Source organism: Dermacentor albipictus, unplaced genomic scaffold, assembly GCF_038994185.2.
Source record: "Dermacentor albipictus isolate Rhodes 1998 colony unplaced genomic scaffold, USDA_Dalb.pri_finalv2 scaffold_11, whole genome shotgun sequence".
Taxonomy (NCBI): Eukaryota; Metazoa; Arthropoda; class Arachnida; order Ixodida; family Ixodidae; genus Dermacentor; species Dermacentor albipictus.
In genome coordinates, this window is record NW_027225565.1 from 6,350,013 (window position 1) to 6,368,967 (window position 18,955).

General features: G+C 47.1%; 2 protein-coding genes across 2 annotated transcripts in view; both read left to right on the forward strand.

Moving 5' to 3' along the window:
• LOC139051245 (uncharacterized) overlaps positions 1-8,404 on the forward strand; it is a 79,551-nt gene extending 71,147 nt beyond the window's left edge. Inside the window, exons 2-3 of the mRNA XM_070528236.1 lie at positions 7,654-7,714; positions 7,876-8,404. Of these exons, the coding sequence (XP_070384337.1) occupies positions 7,654-7,714; positions 7,876-8,102 (288 nt within the window). The 3' untranslated portion in view covers positions 8,103-8,404. The remainder of the gene's footprint in view (positions 1-7,653; positions 7,715-7,875) is intronic.
• Positions 8,405-12,194: 3,790 nt separating this feature from the next.
• Positions 12,195-13,917, forward strand: LOC139051244 (facilitated trehalose transporter Tret1-2 homolog). The gene has a single exon (XM_070528235.1). The coding sequence runs from the start codon at positions 12,241-12,243 to the stop codon at positions 13,660-13,662; it is 1,422 nt and encodes a 473-aa protein (XP_070384336.1). The 5' UTR covers positions 12,195-12,240; the 3' UTR covers positions 13,663-13,917.
• Positions 13,918-18,955: the final 5,038 nt, after the last annotated feature.

Consider the following 18,955-nt stretch of genomic DNA (forward strand, 5'->3'; position numbering starts at 1 on the left):
CTTTCGTCATCCTGATATCCCCCGAAATCAGTTTGGGAACTGCGCGTCTCCCGAGTCACAACCGCCATGTCTGATTTTGTGATTCGCGGCCTTATGCCGATCTCACCTGTTTGAGTCCATTTGCTGTCAGTCGCGTTGCATTTATCGGAGGTGCAAAGCGAGGGCGACACGAGCCCGGAGGACCACGAAGTGTTTGTCGAATCGTCCACTGTGCGGCTCTCACTTTGTTGAGATGGAGTTAAATGTGCAGGTGCTGCATTCGAAGCACGACTTAAACTGTTGTCGTCGTCATCGTCGACGACATAATCAGCAGGTGCGCTGCAGCCGGCTGCAAGGTCGGTATTTTCTACTGGCGACAGAGACCTTTTGACGGCACGGTCGCGTTTACTCTTGCGGTGGTGGTGCCTTCGCTTGCGCCGCTCGCGTACATCTTGTTCAGCCTTAAAGGGCGATGTGGCCGGCTTAGTGTTGGCGGAACTGGACATGGCTGGAGGTGTGCGCCTTCCTTCGGCTCTCGGTACGCTTCTTAATTGTGGCACTGGTTGCTCGTCGATGGGCGCCTTTCGGAAGTCCGACGCTGGCAGCGGAGAATGAGCACCCTTGTGTTTTGATGATTTTGACCACGAAGTCAGAAGAACCGCCATTGGCGTTGCTCTGTCTTGAGTTCAGTCAATGGCTCATACCCACTGCGGGGGATCGGTGACGAAGCAGGCGGTTTTACATGGGCGGATGGACAAAACTTTTATTTGAAGCTAATGGCTGGTGGTTTCTTCAGTTGCTGGAGGCGACGGCGGTTAGTCGGCCCGGAGTCCCTGCTCCCTGGCGGTTACCTCTGCCCGCCCCACGACCCAGACCTGCTCGTCCGGGTCGGAGCTGAGCAGCATGGCATCCCATTGCTGCGTCGTGGTAATTTGCAAGCCCTGTGGGCTACTATGGATAGGTATACTTGGACAGCTGTATAGTATGGGAAAGACGTAGGCCTGAGGGCCCAAGCACAGCTTGCACTGATGAGTAAATTTGGTGGGACCACTGCAGGAGTATATGATTGGTGTTGGGAAGAATCTCGTCTGCATCTGCCTCCAAACGAGCTCCTGCCGTTTGGTTAGCGATTTATGCGCCGGGGGGTAGTAAAGTCCCGGTAGTTTATAATAATGTGTAATTTCTTGATACGTGACCATGCGGTCGCGGTTCGACTACCCATATGCTTCTATTTACTCATTATCTCTTCCGGCCGGTGTGCGGCCAAGGGCTCAGAAGGCGAAATTCTGTTGGTGGGTGGCCCCCTTGACGGGGAGTGAAAAGTGGGCTGGAGCCTGCAGGATTTGTACAGTATACGATAGTTTTGGTTGAAAATTCGATTAGCTATTGGGGAGACGCGTCATTTTGTATAATTACGAATAGCGGAATTAGAATCGCTGATAATGTACGTGTTGGTGGTGTTGGCTATGGCCTAGCCGGTGGTCGTTTCCTCCGCCTCCTCCGGGTTATTTGTTTTAATTGAGCTTCCCGATATCGTTTTCCCTGCATAGTTGACCACCACGCGTGACCGAAAACCCTGGCGTCCCTGGATATCGGCCGCGTCAACCTACGCTCTTTTCTGATTGGTTGCAAAGCGGGTGTGCACGCCTGCTTTGGCCCGTTCCATCCGTCTCTCACTGTGATAGGTGGGGTTTACATTACGAGGTATGGGGAGAATTCTGAGATGTTCTCTCTGAATGGGAGATATATTTGTTTTGGGGGTAAGGGTAGGGGTGAAACGAATGCCGGCCTCTGCAAAAGTATAGTTTTACATGTGTTTTTATCGTTTTTATCTCCTGGTGCCTGTATAGAACCTGTCATTCTTGGGCATTTCTTATTCTTCTTCATTTTCTGGGAGCATGAACGGTCGATTACCATATTTAAAAATAATTGGCCCCAACAAAATTTTGTTATGTTTCAGTCGCTTAATGTTCCTTTTTTGATTTATTGCCTTTTACCCCTTTATGTCTTTTGTTGGGTGCACTTTTCATTACCTTTAGTGCGGCCGCTCTCCCTGATGTGTATGAGCCATGTGTTGAGGACACAATAGCAACAGCAACGGCTGGGAATGCAGAACTCGATCGATTCTGTCCACAAAGCGCGTTTACAAACGCGAGTAATTGTATAATGAATACTGATAAAAGCCTCGTTTTGTTTTGAAATGATGCAAGTCTTCATATTATAAGCCAACCGCAACAAAATTTCACGTTTGATAAGTTGGTTTCAATATGCGGGGTATGCGGGGTCCTCATCTTGAAGTTCTATGGAAATTTTAAAAATCGCCTGTTGCAGATAACATAATTTTAGTCCTTGGGCTGGATTATTGTTCAGAGAGGCGGACAAGCACGAAAAATCGAAAGAAATGTTCAACTAATTCACCAAAATGCACTAAATAACTACTTAATTAATAACTTTACAGCAAATATTGCAATTCAGGAATTGTAGCCGGTGAGTTTTTCATGCGTATGCACTTGGAATTATTTTCCGGAATGACACCAGTTTAAACATATGCGCCATCAAACTCGCCGTAAAAATGCACTGTTCGTTCACTTCCTTGTTAAGAAAACGCTCTTCTATGCACTGAAGCACGAAACTGGAACATGCATTTCGTCCAATTCGGGAAATAATATCCCGAAACTTGTGCCATCTTGTAAATCCAAATGGATGCGTCTTGCAAGCTCAGCGGCTAGAATTCGTAAATTGCAATATGTGCCGTAATTATTTGTGAACTTAATTAGTCAATTTGTTGTTATTACAGTCGAGTAACTGTTTCGATTTCTCGTGCAAGTAATGTCCGCCTCTTCGAATGATACAGCTCAACGACTAGAATTATGCTACCTGCTTCAGACGATATTTAAAAATTGCGTAAAACTTAGAAAATGATCACTTGTATATCGAAGTCTTGTGTTCTCGGGTATAACACAATAACTGCAAAATTTCGCACCCGGTTTACGTTCTCGTCAAAATCAGGTTACACTTGATTTCTCCCCGAAGTGCATCCCGAAGTGCATTCTCTGAAGAATTAGTTCAAACACTGTCTGCTAGAACGAAGCTCCGAGAACAGTACTCATGGCAGGCCGCTACCGCCCGGTGTCCCAACCTAGCAAACACAGCTCTGACGTTGCTCGGCCTTGCGAACCGTAGTTGTGATGTTGCGAAGACGTTTTCAGGAATAATATACGTTTAAAGTACTGACAGGTCAAGAATGGACAAAGAAATCATCGTAATGAAAGTGATATGATGCACTGTCATGGTCAACATGAGCGGGAACACGTTGGAGCGATACGCGGATGGCGCTCTCGAAAACAGAGGGGAAAGGGGGACGCTGTTCCGCTAACTGTTGGCACTCCCATCGGGCCTGCGTTTATCGAAAACGGCAGCTTACGGCATTTCACTGGCAGCCGATAGCCGATAAGATGGTTACGTACGCAGTGACTTCCAGCAACTCATTTTTTTTGTTTTTTTGGAGTCATGCTTTTTTTTTTTTTTAGAGCGCAGCTCTTAAGCGCCCGTTTCTGCGTTTAGCGTAAGGTATTTTCACATGTACCCCCATAGGGGACTTCATGTATATCTTATGGAGCGCATCGTGTCACGCTTTCCAAACGGACAAATTTCCCAGGGAAGTAGCTCTCGAATGCTTGCGCTTCAAAACAGTGCTGCTATTGGCCACGCTTCGGTGCACAAAGTTATCGGTAACCGAAATGTCAAAGAGCTTTATCAATGTGCACTGAAGATGCGAAGTTCCGCACTTTGTATAAAGAGACGCATGGTGGGAGTGAAGAGAACAGCGTCCTCCTTTCCGCTTTGTTTCCGACGGCGGCCGCCGCATATCGCACCATATAGTAGGTTTCGAGGCTATCTGAGACACGCTCCTGTGTTCCCGCTCATATTGCTCACGATAGTACGTCAAGAGTGGTTTGTAATATGCAAGCATCACTCTTCTTGCGAAGCATCACCATGTGAACTATCGAGAGCTTGCATTGACACCATCGTGGTCACCGTATTTGGGTATTAGCACATCGAGAAGCTGTGTAAGCATGAAACGTGACCACACGCCAGGAGCTTCCCGCGCCGGGCGACACATCGATAACGGTGATAATACGGTGGAAAACGGTCACTGTCAAAAAACAATGCAATGTGCGCGTGATATGTCGCCGACAACGCCGTTTTCACGCTGTTCCGCTCGGCGGCGCATGCGCTCCTAACAAGCGGCGATTTATGTGGGGCCTATCCGCGGAATGCGTTTGGCTGCAAGAAAGATGAAGCGAAGCCGACGCACCATCAACGCTGTACGCTGAATCGCCTCGGAGGCGGAGCCGGGGTAGCGTTCTGTCTTCCGCTGATGACGTGGACGTTCGGCACATGCTCCTATAAGCACACTGCCGTCCCTGCTGTGTGTATGCACTGCTATGAGCAACACGGGCACTAAGCGTCAACCTAGCGTCATCTAATGTTTCACTGGGCGCCGACCGTGAAGTTTCCTACAATTACTAGAGGGAACTCTGGCGCCGCAGTCATTCAGCCACCATCGGAACAATCAGTAGTACATGGAATTTTCTTCGTGCTTACGGCGTTTTTTTTTGTCATGGCATTATAACGTTATCGAGCCCTTTCGGCATGCATGCGACATTGCTCGGCCAACTTTGCTGAAGATCCATTTTAGCGTCATTCTTAGACTTCCGTTGCATGCCGCGGCGATTTTCGACCAGCCACCACAAGCTAAGTAAAGGAAAGCGGACCAATCGCAGACGCCGGCACCGCCCTCTTTATCCGATTATCTGTTTTCAGTGCACTGGCTCGGACCCATCGATACCCTCTCCACTTGAGCGTGCTCCTCACCCCTTGTCAGCCAATTAGATAAGAGCAGCTGCTCAATGTAGACAGTGTTATTCGTTTTGAAAACAAACGAAAGTGACTTCCTATAAACGAGGACAGCGTTTGATTGGGCTGTTCAGGCAACGCTGCAAGTCACCGCCCAATGCTTGCGTCAGCGGTTATACGTAAATTTGACGTCAGGAGATTGGAATAAAACACATTGGAATAGTTTTACGTTATAGGGTCACATATGACGTTGTACTTGCCAAAATTGTGTACAATAGGCCTTTGTCCGCCGTACCAAGACAAAAGAAAATTTACCTTTACTACAAGGCCAATTTTGGTTTCATAAAGAATACTCTTGAAGATTCTTATCACGAATTTCGTGAATTGACTAGAGCTTGCAATATTGAGGAGTCATCTAAAAATTTTAAGGGTAAGCTTCTTGATCCCGTTGAACAACATATACCACCAAAACGCCTATCTACTAAACAAAGGCGAAACAAGCCATGGTTCACTAAAGAAATTGATCATCTGTTAAGACGAAGTTATCGCCTTTTCCACACCTATACAAATAATAATACAAACACGTTATATATAAAAAAATGACGAACTAGGCAAGATAATAAATCAAAGATAAAGTACGTGAAAGATAATTATTTTTCTTACCTTTGTGAAAACTTCAGCGAAATCCTGAAGAGTTATGGAAATTTGTTAAATCCAATTGCAAAGAGGACAGTACTAACCCGCCAATGTCCTCTCATGGAGGTCCAATTACTGACAACGTTCACCAAGCGAACTTTATAAATCGCTATTTCTACAGCATATTTTCACCACCTGCTAGATCGCACACATCACCACAGGGTGCTAAAAATTAGAACGTGTGCCCGAAATCAATTTATCATATGATGGAATACTGAAACTTCTTACTAGCTTGAAATCGAGTTCTTCTACTGGTTCAGACTTTGTGCATTGTTATGAAATTTTGTGCTTCTGCACTGACGAAATTATTTGCAGTTCTATATAACCTTTCCCTTACGTTTGGTGAACTACCATCCGATTGGAGGACCGCAAACGTTGTCCCTATTCATAAAGGTGCCCTTTGCTGCGAGGTATTTAACTATAGGCCAATATCACTCATCCCTGTGTGCTGTAAAGTACTAGACATGTGATTTGTTCTAACATGTAGTGGCATCTACACGCAAACAGTTTTATTGTATCCTCTCAGCATGGTTTCAGTTCCGGATATTGCTGCGTTACTCCAATAATTGAATTTGCACACGATACTTCCTGATCATTTGACCGTGGAAATCAGGTACACTGTGTCATGTTGAGTTTTCGCAAATCTTTTGACCTTGTGCCGCACTGTCGTTTTCTTTTCAAACTGAAGAGTATTGGACTTCCTGATTGTATTTTCCTGTAGATTCATAATATTTAAAATTACCGACGCAAAAGTTGATAACTAATGGGTCCGAATATCAAGTTGCCCCGATAGCTCAGGGCTCTGTGCTGGACCCACTGCTTTTTCTTACATTCATCAATGACATTTGGACATACCTTAAAAGTATCTGGTTGTACGCTGATGATTATGCCTTGTGCTAAGAAATACGCACTCTGGACGACACTACTGCCCTACAATGGTCAACTCACCGTATGTCAGATTGGCGTCTCAAATAGCAAATGAGTAAAAATGTGTCTAAATGTAATCACATTCGTTTTAGCGGAAAACGATCTAATATAGAGAGAGCGTACTACTTACATACGAAGTCAGTCACGATAATCAAAGAGGTCATATACTTTGGAGTCTTCTTCTAATTTAACCGTACTTTGAATAGAGACGCTGAATATATTACCTTGAAGAGGATGAGTTTTAAATTGTCTGAAAATAAACTTTAGAAGTGCTCCGTCTGATGTTAAGGAGCTTTTGCATGCAACTAACGTCCGGCCTATCCTTGAGTAGGCAGCAGCTGCGTGGGATATGGATAGCAAAACACTTGTTGAGTCTCTAGAAGGCCTTCAGAATTGAGCTGCTCGCGTCGTAACAAATTCCTACCCATGTAGCACCAGTGCCACTGCGATGAAGCATTCCTTATGGGATACCTTCGAGCAATATCGCACTTTCTGCCCTCTAACGATACTGGACCAGATATCGTGGAATCAGATTGGCATCAACGCGAATTTGCACCTGCGGCCGCCAGCGTATATATCTTCAAGAATACAGCACCCTAGAAAAATAGAGATTCTCATGTCGGACGTCTTTTTTTGGGCTTCCTTTTTTACGCGCATTATTTCCTAATGGGACCAGTTGGCAAACGACATCGTTACGTCCAATAGCGACACCTTTGCTGACGGTATTATGAAGTGCGTCCGAGGCCACATGAAATGATTCAGCTTGGATGTTAGCTTTAAGGAATCTTTTTTTTTCTATTCCATTTTGAGAATGTGGTGCAGCTATTTGCCCTTATATCTTGTTCATGTATATTTTGCACGATATATTTAAACATCGTAAGCATTTTCTTATTTATGCATATCTTGCGCTCCATCCTTTGAAGCCGCGACTCTCGTACTGTCCGCATTTGCCTTATTGCCTGTTGATTGAAATTTGCGCTTGGTATTACATATATCATTTGTAATTTTGGCTTTCATGCGCAATGTTATGTGTATTTTTTGTAAAGAACCCCTCTACAACAGTGTCCTTAAGGCGAATGTAGAAACAATGATTGATTGATTGAATAATTAATTACTTGATTAGTAAACTTTTCTTCGGGTTGTCTTCTTTTTTTCTTGCGTAGTGCTTACGTGTATTTGGTCGCATTGCAGGCGGACCTTTGCACGCGTGCCACTCCGGAAGCAAGCTATCCGGCGCATACAACAGAGATATGTATGTGTGACAGCCCACGGTTGGAACATGCATATTCGCGTACGGTGTGATTATCAAAATCATTAGCTGCGGCACTTTCGCGATACCTGGTTGAATCCTGAACGACTGTGCGACACTGACATTGACTGGTTGATTGACTGACTGGATTTTCTCGCCTGCAGCAGCAGCGGTGGCAGCGAAGCCTGAGGAAGCCAACCAGCTCACGTGTCGGGCGTGCAAGAAGCGGTTCGCCTCCTCACTCAAGCACCTCTGGCACGAGCTGGGACACCGTATCAAGATGGTGGGTTGGTACCGCTCCACCAAGTGCTTCGTGCAGAAGTGGTCACTGGTCAAGCACGCGCGGAACCACACGGAAGAGCACCCTACCGCTGCCAGCATTGCGAGCTAGGCCTCCTTCGGCGACGCTTCCTGTTACAGCATACACAGGCGTGTCCACAGCGGCGACCGGCCCTACGTTTGTATAGCCTGCTACAAGGCATTCACAACCCGGTGTGGCAACCTGTGCCAGCGTATGCGGCCACGCACGCTAGTCGAAATTAGATCCCCTAGTCATTCGTGAAAAAAAAATTGCCTTGTGTTCCTTCGTGTATAAGTCTTTCTGACCAGTCGTCACCCACCCCACTTCTTGCTTCCCGTATGCGAACATACGTGTTCCAACCATCGGCTCTCTCAACAGTGCGCATTTGCAGAAAATGCCTGCGGCAAACACGATTAAACAGCTACTATCAGACGAGTGCAATTGCGTTAAGTACTTTGTGCCATGATGAAAGTTCGACAGTGAATATTAACGTCTCCTACACAACGCTGTGAAACATTGCAGTGCCACAGGTTGCACTAAGCTGAACATCTTCCGACATCTCGCGATTGAGTGTTCTTCATTACTCTGATGCTGCAGCCAGTTTGAACGGGGTGTATAGGGGAATGTGCTGTGTTCACACTAGGACAGTCGCAGGGGTGTCCTGACAATTTTTTTTTTATTTCAATGAGAATTTTGCGAGAAATATAGAAATCACTCCATACATAACAACCGAGCTTATTTTTCCAGCGCACATGATGCTTTGTTTCATCGTGAAAACGTCTCACCTCACTTTTTTTTAATCAAAATAGCATTGGGGTCTTCTTGTAGTGCTGCAGGTTGGTTACTTTATGCAAGAAGCGTGTTACAGCAAGGAACATAAATGACTTGGCGATTCGCCGCTCTAAATCAGAGGTCGCGGATCGCTGAACACAGCCTCCCCCCCCCCCCCCTGTTCATTCCTTTGTTCAGTTCTCAAATCTGGGCAGAATCTTGCAATGTGTGTTGCAGAAAACATAAAGGATAACCCGTCAAGGAGATCGCAAGTACCTTTTAAATTTTTGTGCGGAAAAACGGGCAAACGTTGGACCTTTTACATTCTTTTTCTTCAAAACTGGCCTCCGAAATTCAAAACACCAGAAAATGACAAAGACTGATCATACTTTGCTGCACATTCAGAAAGTCGTAAAGTATGCACAGAAAGAATCGCGAGCAAAAATCATCGTACATTCAAAGAAATCATTCTTTATGGAACATTCAAAGGAATTGCTGAAATAGGCCCATTTTCGGGCTTCTGTTATAAAGCCGAGTTTATCATTTGAACGAGAAGAGAAACCGACGAGCTGGATTTTCGTAAGTCACAGCCATTCATGTGATTTGTTGTTCATGACGTCAATTCGTGCAAAAAAAAATTGCTTTTACAATGTTGTCTTAATCTGCTATAAAAAACGAAGACACACAAGTTTGCCTATTTTTTAACCTTCTTTGAAAGCCGGGACATTGTGCAATTGCGCAAGCTACATTTTGCAACTTGTCTCAAGACTCTTCTTGTGCTGAAACAAGCACGTGCGCTGGTGTCGTCCTTTATGCAACTACAGTGCGCGAAAAAAAAAAGGAGTCCAGAGGAGTACGTTACACGCCCCGGTGCCTCCCTTGACTATGACGTCGTGCTGCTGAGCACGACGTCGTGAGTTCGATTCCCAGCTGCGGAGGACGCTTTTCTAAACAGTACGAAGATGCAGCCACGCTGAACGGCGCAGGAAGGGCAGTACTCACTATAGGCATTGCTGGCGCCACCTAGCGTAATAATCAAGCTACGGTAAGCATGGATTTTTTTCAATCTTGTGTGGGGTACATGTATGTATGTATGTATGTATGTATGTATGTATGTATGTATGTATGTATGTATGTATGTATGTATGTATGTATGTATGTAGGTATTGAAGGCCCCTCGCCTTCGCGAGGGGCCTTCAATACATACATACATACATACATACATACATACATACATACATACATACATACATACATACATACATACATACATACATACATACATACATACATACATACATGCACTCGGGGCTTTGGCGGGGCGCGGGCCTCCCCAGGCCCGAGTGCCCCGAGTGCAGTCGCGCCCCGAGTGCAGTCTTCGCTGCCTCCTTATCGGGCAGCTCGCTTCCCGGCAGTCCCCGCGCGAGTTCTTACGATGCGCGATCGGTGCGCATGCTCCATGCGACGAGTGCCGTTGTGGCGCGCGTTTCAAAGGCTTCCCCCGTGCGCGCTGCAGAGAGGGCCCAAGGGCCCGACAGTATGTATGTATGTATGTATGTATGTATGTATGTATGTATGTATGTATGTATGTATGTATGTATGTATGTATGTATGTATGCATGTATGTATGTATGTATGTATGTATGTATTTCGTTTGTGCGTCCTGTGTATGCATACTATTATTCTGGGACAAAAGCTGTCCTAGTTGAACGGAACACATCTCAGCACTGGCAAGGGAAGTTTAATGCCTCACACACCGAAACAAATTAATAAATGGAGCTTTCTCCCTCACCCCGCCTCCCATCTCGAGCTCCGGTTGATGGTGATAGTATTATTTATTTCATTTGCGAAAACAGCCGATCATTTTTTTACGGTTGATCAGCAGGAAATGTCACTGAGATATCATGGGAATTAAAGCAAGCAAGTGAGATTTTCATTGCAAAATGAAGGCCAACAAACAAGAAAGAGGACATAGCCGAACGGCACACATGCGCCCACATGTGCGGAGGCTCCACCATCGGTAATGGCACCCTGTGCCAATACGGATGGTGGATGAATGAAAACAAAAGGTGATTTCTAAACAACCTAATCCTGGTATGGCTTTCCAGGATTACAATGGTCCTTAGTGTTCTCGTCGTAGAAAACCCGTGGTAGCGCTTGGACTTGAAATAACTTCATCTTCATCTTTCCGCTGTTTACAGGACAGCAGAGCACTTAACAAGACCTTCCACCACTGCGAGAGAGAGAGAGAGAGAGTAAACGTTTATTGTAACAGAGACTGTTTGGTTATGGTGGGTGGAGCCCCTCCTCCAGGGCCCCACTGGTTACAGCGGCTCGCCGGGCCTGGTCAAGGGTCGCCAGTTGGCTTCCCAATTCCACTTCCGCGAGTCGCGCCTCCCACGACCAGTTATGTAGAGTGTTGTCTAGCAGCGGCGAGGTGGCAGCCGCCGGACGTGACGCGCACTGGAATGTTATGTGTTCCAATGTCGGTGTTCCTCCGCACCACGGGCACGTGTTGCTGTATTTGTCTGGGTACATTTTGTGTAGCCTGTATAAATGTGGGAAAGTGTTTGTTTGCAGGCGGCGCCAGTCCCGTGCTTGCCTCCTGTCTAGGTCTGGGTGAGGAAGGGCTTTGGTTCGCCTACTTAGCCGTTGTAACTCGAGGATTTCTCTTGGCGCACCGGGTGTCGAGGTGTTCTCCCGGGCGGTGTGGCCCGCGGCTCGGCCTGTCATGCCTCGAGCCAAGCGGTCCGCCCGTTCGTTCCCCGCTATCCCTGTGTGCGCCGGGCACCAGGTCACGCAATGATCCATGGTGAGGTTCGTTCCTAGGATGCGGAAGACGCAGCCCGGTAAAGCCCCCCCCAAGAAAGAGGCGGCAGGCGTCCTGCGAGTCTGTCAGCACGTAGGCCGATTGGCCCTTAGCTTCCGCGGCGCGTATAGCAAGGGCTATGGCCACAGCTTCGGCCGTTGCAACCGATTTCCTCATCCAGACCTATTTTTCTTGCGAAGCGAGCAGTCTGTGGCTTGTTCTACGTGATTACGTTTTTTGCGCACTGCAATGCTTTTACGCCGCTCGTCTTCGTCTTTCATTTTCATTCTTTCTTTTTTTCTCACCCTGTTCCATTTTTGATTGCATGTTATATAATCATCATCATCATCAGCCTGGTTACACCCACTGCAGGGCAAAGGCCTCTCCCATACTTCTCCAACAACCCCGGTCATGTACTAATTGTGGCCATGTCGTCCCTGCAAACTTCAACAATAATTGCAAGAAGTTTGCATGTTATATGCTTCCATATTAATAAATTACTTTTTCTCTATACGTTGGTGAGGTAGGTGACAATTTCTTACGGCCTTCTTATTTCGTGCATCATGCATCCTCGAGCTCCACCGGCCCTCGAGGATGCACGCGCTGCGGAGACGGAAGCAGCAGCAGTAGCACAGCCGGACTAGACCGATGCAGCGTGTGCTCGACCTGCCCGCTTTCTACTATGTGGCCGGTTCGTCTGCGCTCGCTTCGGTGGCCATGGGCAGCGTCATGGGCTACTCGGCACCGGCGCTGGCCAGCATGGCGGCCGGCGGCATCCACATGACGCGCTCCCAGGAGACTTGGTTCGGCTCGGTGCTCGCCGTGGGCGCCCTCGTGGGCAGCCTGGTGAGCGGCTTCCTCATTGAGCGCTTCGGACACGTGCGGCCCATCCAGCTCTCGTCGCTGGGGTTCGTGGGCGGCTGCCTCTGCATCGCGCTGTGCGACGCCAGCCTGCCGTGGATGTTTGCGGGCCGCGTGCTCACGGGCTTCTGCTGTGGCCTCGTCTCGCTCGCGGTTCCCGTGTTTGTGACCGAGATCAGCCCGCCCCACGTTCGCGGCCTCCTGGGCTCCGGCGTCCAGTTGGCCATCACACTGGGCGTGCTGGCCGTGTTCGTGGGCGGCAAGTGGCTCGACTGGCTGTCGCTCGCACTGCTGTGCACCGTGTGCCCCGTGGTCATGGCCGTCGCTATGGCGTTCGCCGTCGAGTCCCCCCGTTGGCTTGTGGCCCACGGCCGACGCGACAAGGCGCTCGAAGCTCTGCGATTTCTGTACGGCCCAAAGTTCTGCGCCGAGGCTGAGTGCCTGGCCATCGAGGCCAGCTTGCTGCATCAGCCGGCTACCTTCAGAGACCTGCTGCAGCGCAGCTTCTCGCTGCCGCTCGCCTACACGCTCCTGCTGATGTTTTTCCAGCAGTTCTGCGGCATCAATGTTATCACTTTCTACGCGGTCAAGATATTCGAGTCGTCCGGTTCGGAGATCTCGGCCGCCGACTGCACGATTATGCTGGGCGTGGTACAAGTAATCTCGTCGCTCGCAGCGTCGCTGCTCATCGACCGCGCGGGTCGCCGCAGCCTGATGCTTGTCTCGTCTCTAGTTGTGACGGCCAGCCTGACGGTGTTGGGCTTTTTCTACTACTACAAGGACGTGGACAGTAGAGAATTTCGCCATCGGTATCGGTACGTGCCACTTGCGTCACTCACGGCGTATATTGCCGCCTTCTGCCTCGGCATCGGCCCGGTACCCTGGGTCGTTATGGGTGAGATTCTATCACCCAGAGCCCGCGGTTTCTCCACCGGCGTCAGCACAGCCTTCTGTTTCTTCTGCGAGTTCCTTATCACCAAGGAGTTCCATGACCTCGTCCGCCTGTTCAACTTTTCCGGTCTCTTCTGGATGTTCGCTTTGGTCACTGTTGTGCAGCTTATCTTCGTCTACACGTGCATTCCAGAGACCAAAGGAAAGTCTCTCGAAGACATCAGTCAGATATTCGAGAGCGTCCCCGAGTTCGGCTCCAGTGCCACTGAATTGCATCCAGTTCCGACTACGCCTTCTTTCGAGGGTGTCACGGGGTAGGGAAGGCGGCTGGTCCCTGTGTATGCAGCTGGCACGTGGCAAGCTTGGGCTGGCATGCATTTATCCTAGCACTGAGGCTGCCTGGACCAGAAAGTCGTGGCCTATAATGACTGCATTGAGCCAGAGACCTCCTTGCGACACGTGCGGAGTATGTGGTCCTAGCAGGATTGCAACATGGCATACAATGTCGAATTAAATCTGTGCTAGCTTTATTAATAAAGACGTGACACAGACGTGCCATGCAGAGCTAAACAAGTTTCGACCTTTTATGCTATATTTCTGCTGTGTGGTCTTCAAATGCTATAACTCCGAGTGTAAATTAATGTTTAAGCCGTATCTAAAGAGGCAGTTGCTGTGCCATAGGCTTCTCGATTTTCAACCACGTGTATTTATTTCCGCTGTGGATTATTCACTCTGAGGCCAAACGCTATTACAAGAAATACCACGAGCGAAATGACACAGTGCCAACCACGAGATTTGAGCTAGTCTCTGTATTTCTAATTCCACAACGTGCATTACTACAACATACAGAAAGGCAGTTGCGTATGACAAAGGAGGTACAATTTATTTATCCAGATAACATTTTGCTTTCCCTCATATCACAAGAAAATTATATATATAACCCTATAAACCTAGACACAGTAAGGGTAAAAACAGACGAATTCAATCTGGTGCCCGCAAAGAAATACGCACATCAGGAAGATGAAGATAACATAGAGGTAACGAATGAAGCCGTAACTAGGCTGACTTCAGAAGCAGCACGTGAAGTGGGAGATAAAGCACCAAGGCAACCCCTAGTGTAAACTCTCCCGTGTAACAAAGGACAGAATAATGAAACGACAAAGCATGAAAGGGTCCTCCTAAGGGGATCAGATAGAATTCGCTGAACTGTCAAAACTGATCAAAGAGAAGAAAGTAAGGGACATTCGAAATTATAACGTGGGAAAGATTGAGGAAGCATTAAAAATGGCCGCAGCATGAAATCAGTGAGAAGAAAACGTGGCGTAGGGCAAGGCAAGATGTATGCACTGACAGATAAGCAATATGTCACCAGCAATTTCGATGATGTAGTGAAAACAGCAGAAGATTCTATACTGACCTGTGCAGCACCAAGAGAAGCCATGCTACCTTCATTCAACGTCGTGAATAACAGTATACAGATGCTCCTTCTATAACTAGCGATGAAATTAGAAGGTATTTGCAATGACATGACCCGGGAAAAAGCGCCAGAAGTCGATGGAATGACAGCAGATTTAATCAAAGGTAGAGGAGATATGCTTGAAATGCTTGTGACCCTTCATACGAAATGCCTCAGGACTTCAAGTGTACCAGAGAGCTGGAAGAATGTCAACATTATACTAATCCATGAGAAGAAAGACGTTAAAGAACTGAAGAATTGTAGGCCCATTAGCTTGGTTTCAGTATTGTGTAACGTATTCAGCGAGACAATTTCCAATATAATCATGGACAACAATTGGCTTCAGTCAACTAAGAGAACAGGCTGGCTTCAAAAAGGGATGTTTTATCTGTGGAGTACAATCAACCTCCCTATATGGCTTTCTTAGATTATGAAAAGGCATTTGATTCAGTATAGATGTAAGCAATCAAAGAGGCATTGCGTAATCAAGGACTACAGGAGGCATACACGAATATCTTGGGAAATATCTACAAAGATTCCACAGCTATGTTGGTTCTCCATAAGGAAAGTAGAAAGTTACCTATCAAGGAATATTACAGGCAAGAAGACACAATCTCTCTAATGCTATTCACTGCAAGGGTAGAAGAAGTATTCAAGCCATCGGATTGGGAAGGCATAGGAGTGAGAATCAACAGCGAATATCTCAACAACCTTCGGTTTGCAGATAAAATTGTTCTGTTCAGCAACACTGGGGATGAATTACAACAAATGATCGAGGACCTCTACCGAAAAAGTGCAAGAGTAGGGTTAAAGGTTAATGTGCAGAAGACAAAGATAACGTTCAATAGCATGGCAAGGGAACAAGAATTCAAGATCGCAAGTCAGCCTCTAGAGTCTGTACAGGAGTACCTTTATCAAGGTCAATTACTCACAGGGTACTGATAATGAGAAGGAAATATACAGAGCAAAAATGAGTTGCAGTGAATACCCAACCAACATATTTATAACTGCTGGCATCTTCCCCCGTAGTGGGTGAGCGCAGTTATACGAGGAAAAAGCACACAAGTCAGAATTCACTGTATAAAAGAATGCTTCTGTCGCACTATATGGCATCAGCAGAGGGAATCGCTGAAGTCTGCTGTCTTTTTAAAAACTATATGTTTTGGATTGTGTAGTATGTAACTTGCAAAACCCTGGAAAGATATTGTAGCCTTGGATGGTCATAAAGTGCTGCAGGATTGTTATGTGCTGCTTGCCACCATCTCCTTACTGGAGCAGTAGTCTCGGCTCATTACAAAATGCAGTGTGTGTCCTTTTTTACTTCTAATACTGTTTTTTAAAGCCTACAACATTAAATTGCGTCACTACAAATAGATTATCTGCTAAAGCGGGCGTCATTTACGAGAAGAGCCAAAGTAATACATTCACTAATTAAATTATTTGCAGTAATTGACTTTGTAGTTACAAACTTCATGGCACGTATCTATATTGGAAAAGTTGAAGGGAATCGTCATAAAAGTATAGTTTCGTGTTTCTTCATTTCAAAATGGTCATGTAGATGGAATTAAATTGGGCCCAATTATTCGTTCAATTTACCTGAATACGCACGCGGCACCGCGAAGTGCATCCCCTCTGTGACGTAATAGGGCGAGGTTAAATGAAGTTTCGGCATACTTCGCCCTTGCTGCTGAAGTGACTATGCGTTTAATCGAGACTCGTACACAGCGCCAATCGAAATTCGGAATAAGATCACAATAAGAGGGAAGTGCGGCGGACCGATTCACTGATACTATATTTAAGGGGGCCCTGAAACGCATGTCTAGCTAATCATAAAGTTATATCACTATTTAATTGCGTCGCGTCGAGAACCTCCTGCGCAAAAATATTTCGTATCCTTTAAGGAGAAGCGAAGATAGACGTAGTTATCGGACTGATCAGCAGCTTTCTGTCATACCGGTACATATCGGTAAACATATCGAGAAGCATATCGGTAAAGAGCGGACACTCCCATAGGGCCCTGTGGTCGAGCTATAGCACTGCCGCCAGCGCCCCGAGCGGCTGGTCAGAACGCTAATTTTGCCTTCCGAGTTCTTGGACGCGTGGTTTAGCTCTGTTTTGGTTTCGATTACGATAGCTTTGCTTTCGATTCTCGTCTTTCTTTGGCTAGTAAAATGTTCAACTACATTGTCCATAGTGGAGCGCAAAAGCTTTAATATTTCATTTTTAAGCATGGCGTACATACAGACGTAATAAACTCGCGGATCGCAACCTCTTTTACTGGAAAGACCGCCGAGCTTCTAAAAGAACCTAAGCAAGACTGACTTAGATCATGTAGAATGGAAAAATAATGCGATCAGAGCTGTATTTCAATCTTGTGCCGTTTTTGAATAGCTTTTCTCAGCTTATTTATTTATTTGTTTATTTATTTGGTTAGATACCTTCAGCGTCAGAGGGCATTACAGAAGGGAATGGATTGCATGAAAAACATATGTATATAACACAGCTGCACACAATAGGAAGCAGTGGTTCCATAAAAAACTTTATTTTTTCTTGATTACATTGTAAATTGCACAGAAAGAAATACTGCATCACACACTTCATGCACAGACTGAGGCACAGACACAGACGAAAGATGCAGACCACATCAAGAATGTTTTAACCATGACAAGCAACGTGTCACGTAAAACTGGAACTTGCGAACCGACCCAGGCGCCTGCATCGTGCATATTTTTCTTTTCATTCGCAAGCTTGCCTTTAGGCATAATACAAACGCTTTAAAGGTACACGAGCAGATTCGGCTCGTGCAAAAAATCTAGCAGTGAACGATGGTGTGGTGCATCAACCCAGTGTTCAAGGTCGGGTGGACGGCCAGGCCGGAGGCCTGTTGCCTTGAGGTGGCGGAGAGGGCTTAGATGAAGTCCTGGGCACGTCCATGGTAGGTGTGTCTCTGTCACACTTTCGATTTTTGTGTCATAAAATGGGCACGATGCTCCGTAATGACCATGGTACTGTTGTGGCCAGAGAGCGGTAACAGATGAGGTGAGCGCGACCCCGACACGTAGCCTTTTTAACCTAACCTAACCTAACCACCTCTCGGCGGGTTAACCCACCAGGGAGGTCTGACCCACAAGGAGGTATAAGAGCTCGTGTGGTACGTCGGAGGTTTTCCTTTTCCCGGATCGGGCATCCGAGGGTGTCTTAAGGAAAATGCGGAGGCGGGTACGTTGTAATCCGTGGGTGGGTTGCCAAATCTGCTTCGAGGAGACCCGGCAGGGGTGCTCGAGGCACCCACTCGGCGCGTATCAGGGTATTCGTAGGGGCAGCAAGACAGTGAATGCTGTCTGAGAGTAGAGTGGAACGAGATACCCTACGTATGTCGTGGATGGCTTGAGGGGGGGGGGGGGGGGCAGGATCGGGAGCATACGAGCATGCCTGGCCTTCCTCTGGTATCAATGGACACATGAGAGCTGTGTGAATAATTGTTCCTTAACACTGGCATCAATGTATGCTACAAGAGTTGCATCGGCTCTTATCATCAGCGCGACGAAGGCGGGAAATTTGGGCATTCGCCTGGCGAGGAACCGGGCTACACAGACGACCAAGAGGCTTATTGCCACCTAATTGTACCCTATTCCACGAAGGTGGATTGTCTATTTCGTGTCCCATGTACCAGGCCAGTGAAGCAGCCGAGCAGAAATTTTATGGCTTTAGAGCGCGCCCACATCGACGTTGGTACACGAGTTCGTCGATAGTGTTGAGTTGGGACTCGGCCTGTAGGGTTGGCAATTGAGTGAGACGTGTTAGTCCGTTATGGCACGCATGGCTCAGTGATTAATGGCCTCAAGGTGAGCCTATTCTGCCTTCGTGAGATGATGAAACGGTTCTGTAGACGAGTTGTGGTTGCAATTCAGAACGGACAAGAAGGCGAGCCATGTTGGTGCTCGCTCCACCAGACTTTTTCGCAATCCGACGTATCAACTGCATCGTTTCTGCGGCCTGTTGCTTTGAATTCTTTACCCATCGTCCCCCAGATCCGTAGGAATCCATTTCAAGGCCGAGTACACGGAGAGTTGAAGCCATGTGTCGTGGTTGCTAATCCAGAATTAACTGGAGAGGCCGGAGTGCCAGTAGACGGCGCCCATACTTGTTCGCTAC

Excerpts from the sequence above, each read along its gene's own strand:
- LOC139051244 (XM_070528235.1), top strand. The coding sequence starts at position 12,241 with ATGCAGCGTGTGCTCGACCTGCCCGCTTTCTACTATGTGGCCGGTTCG.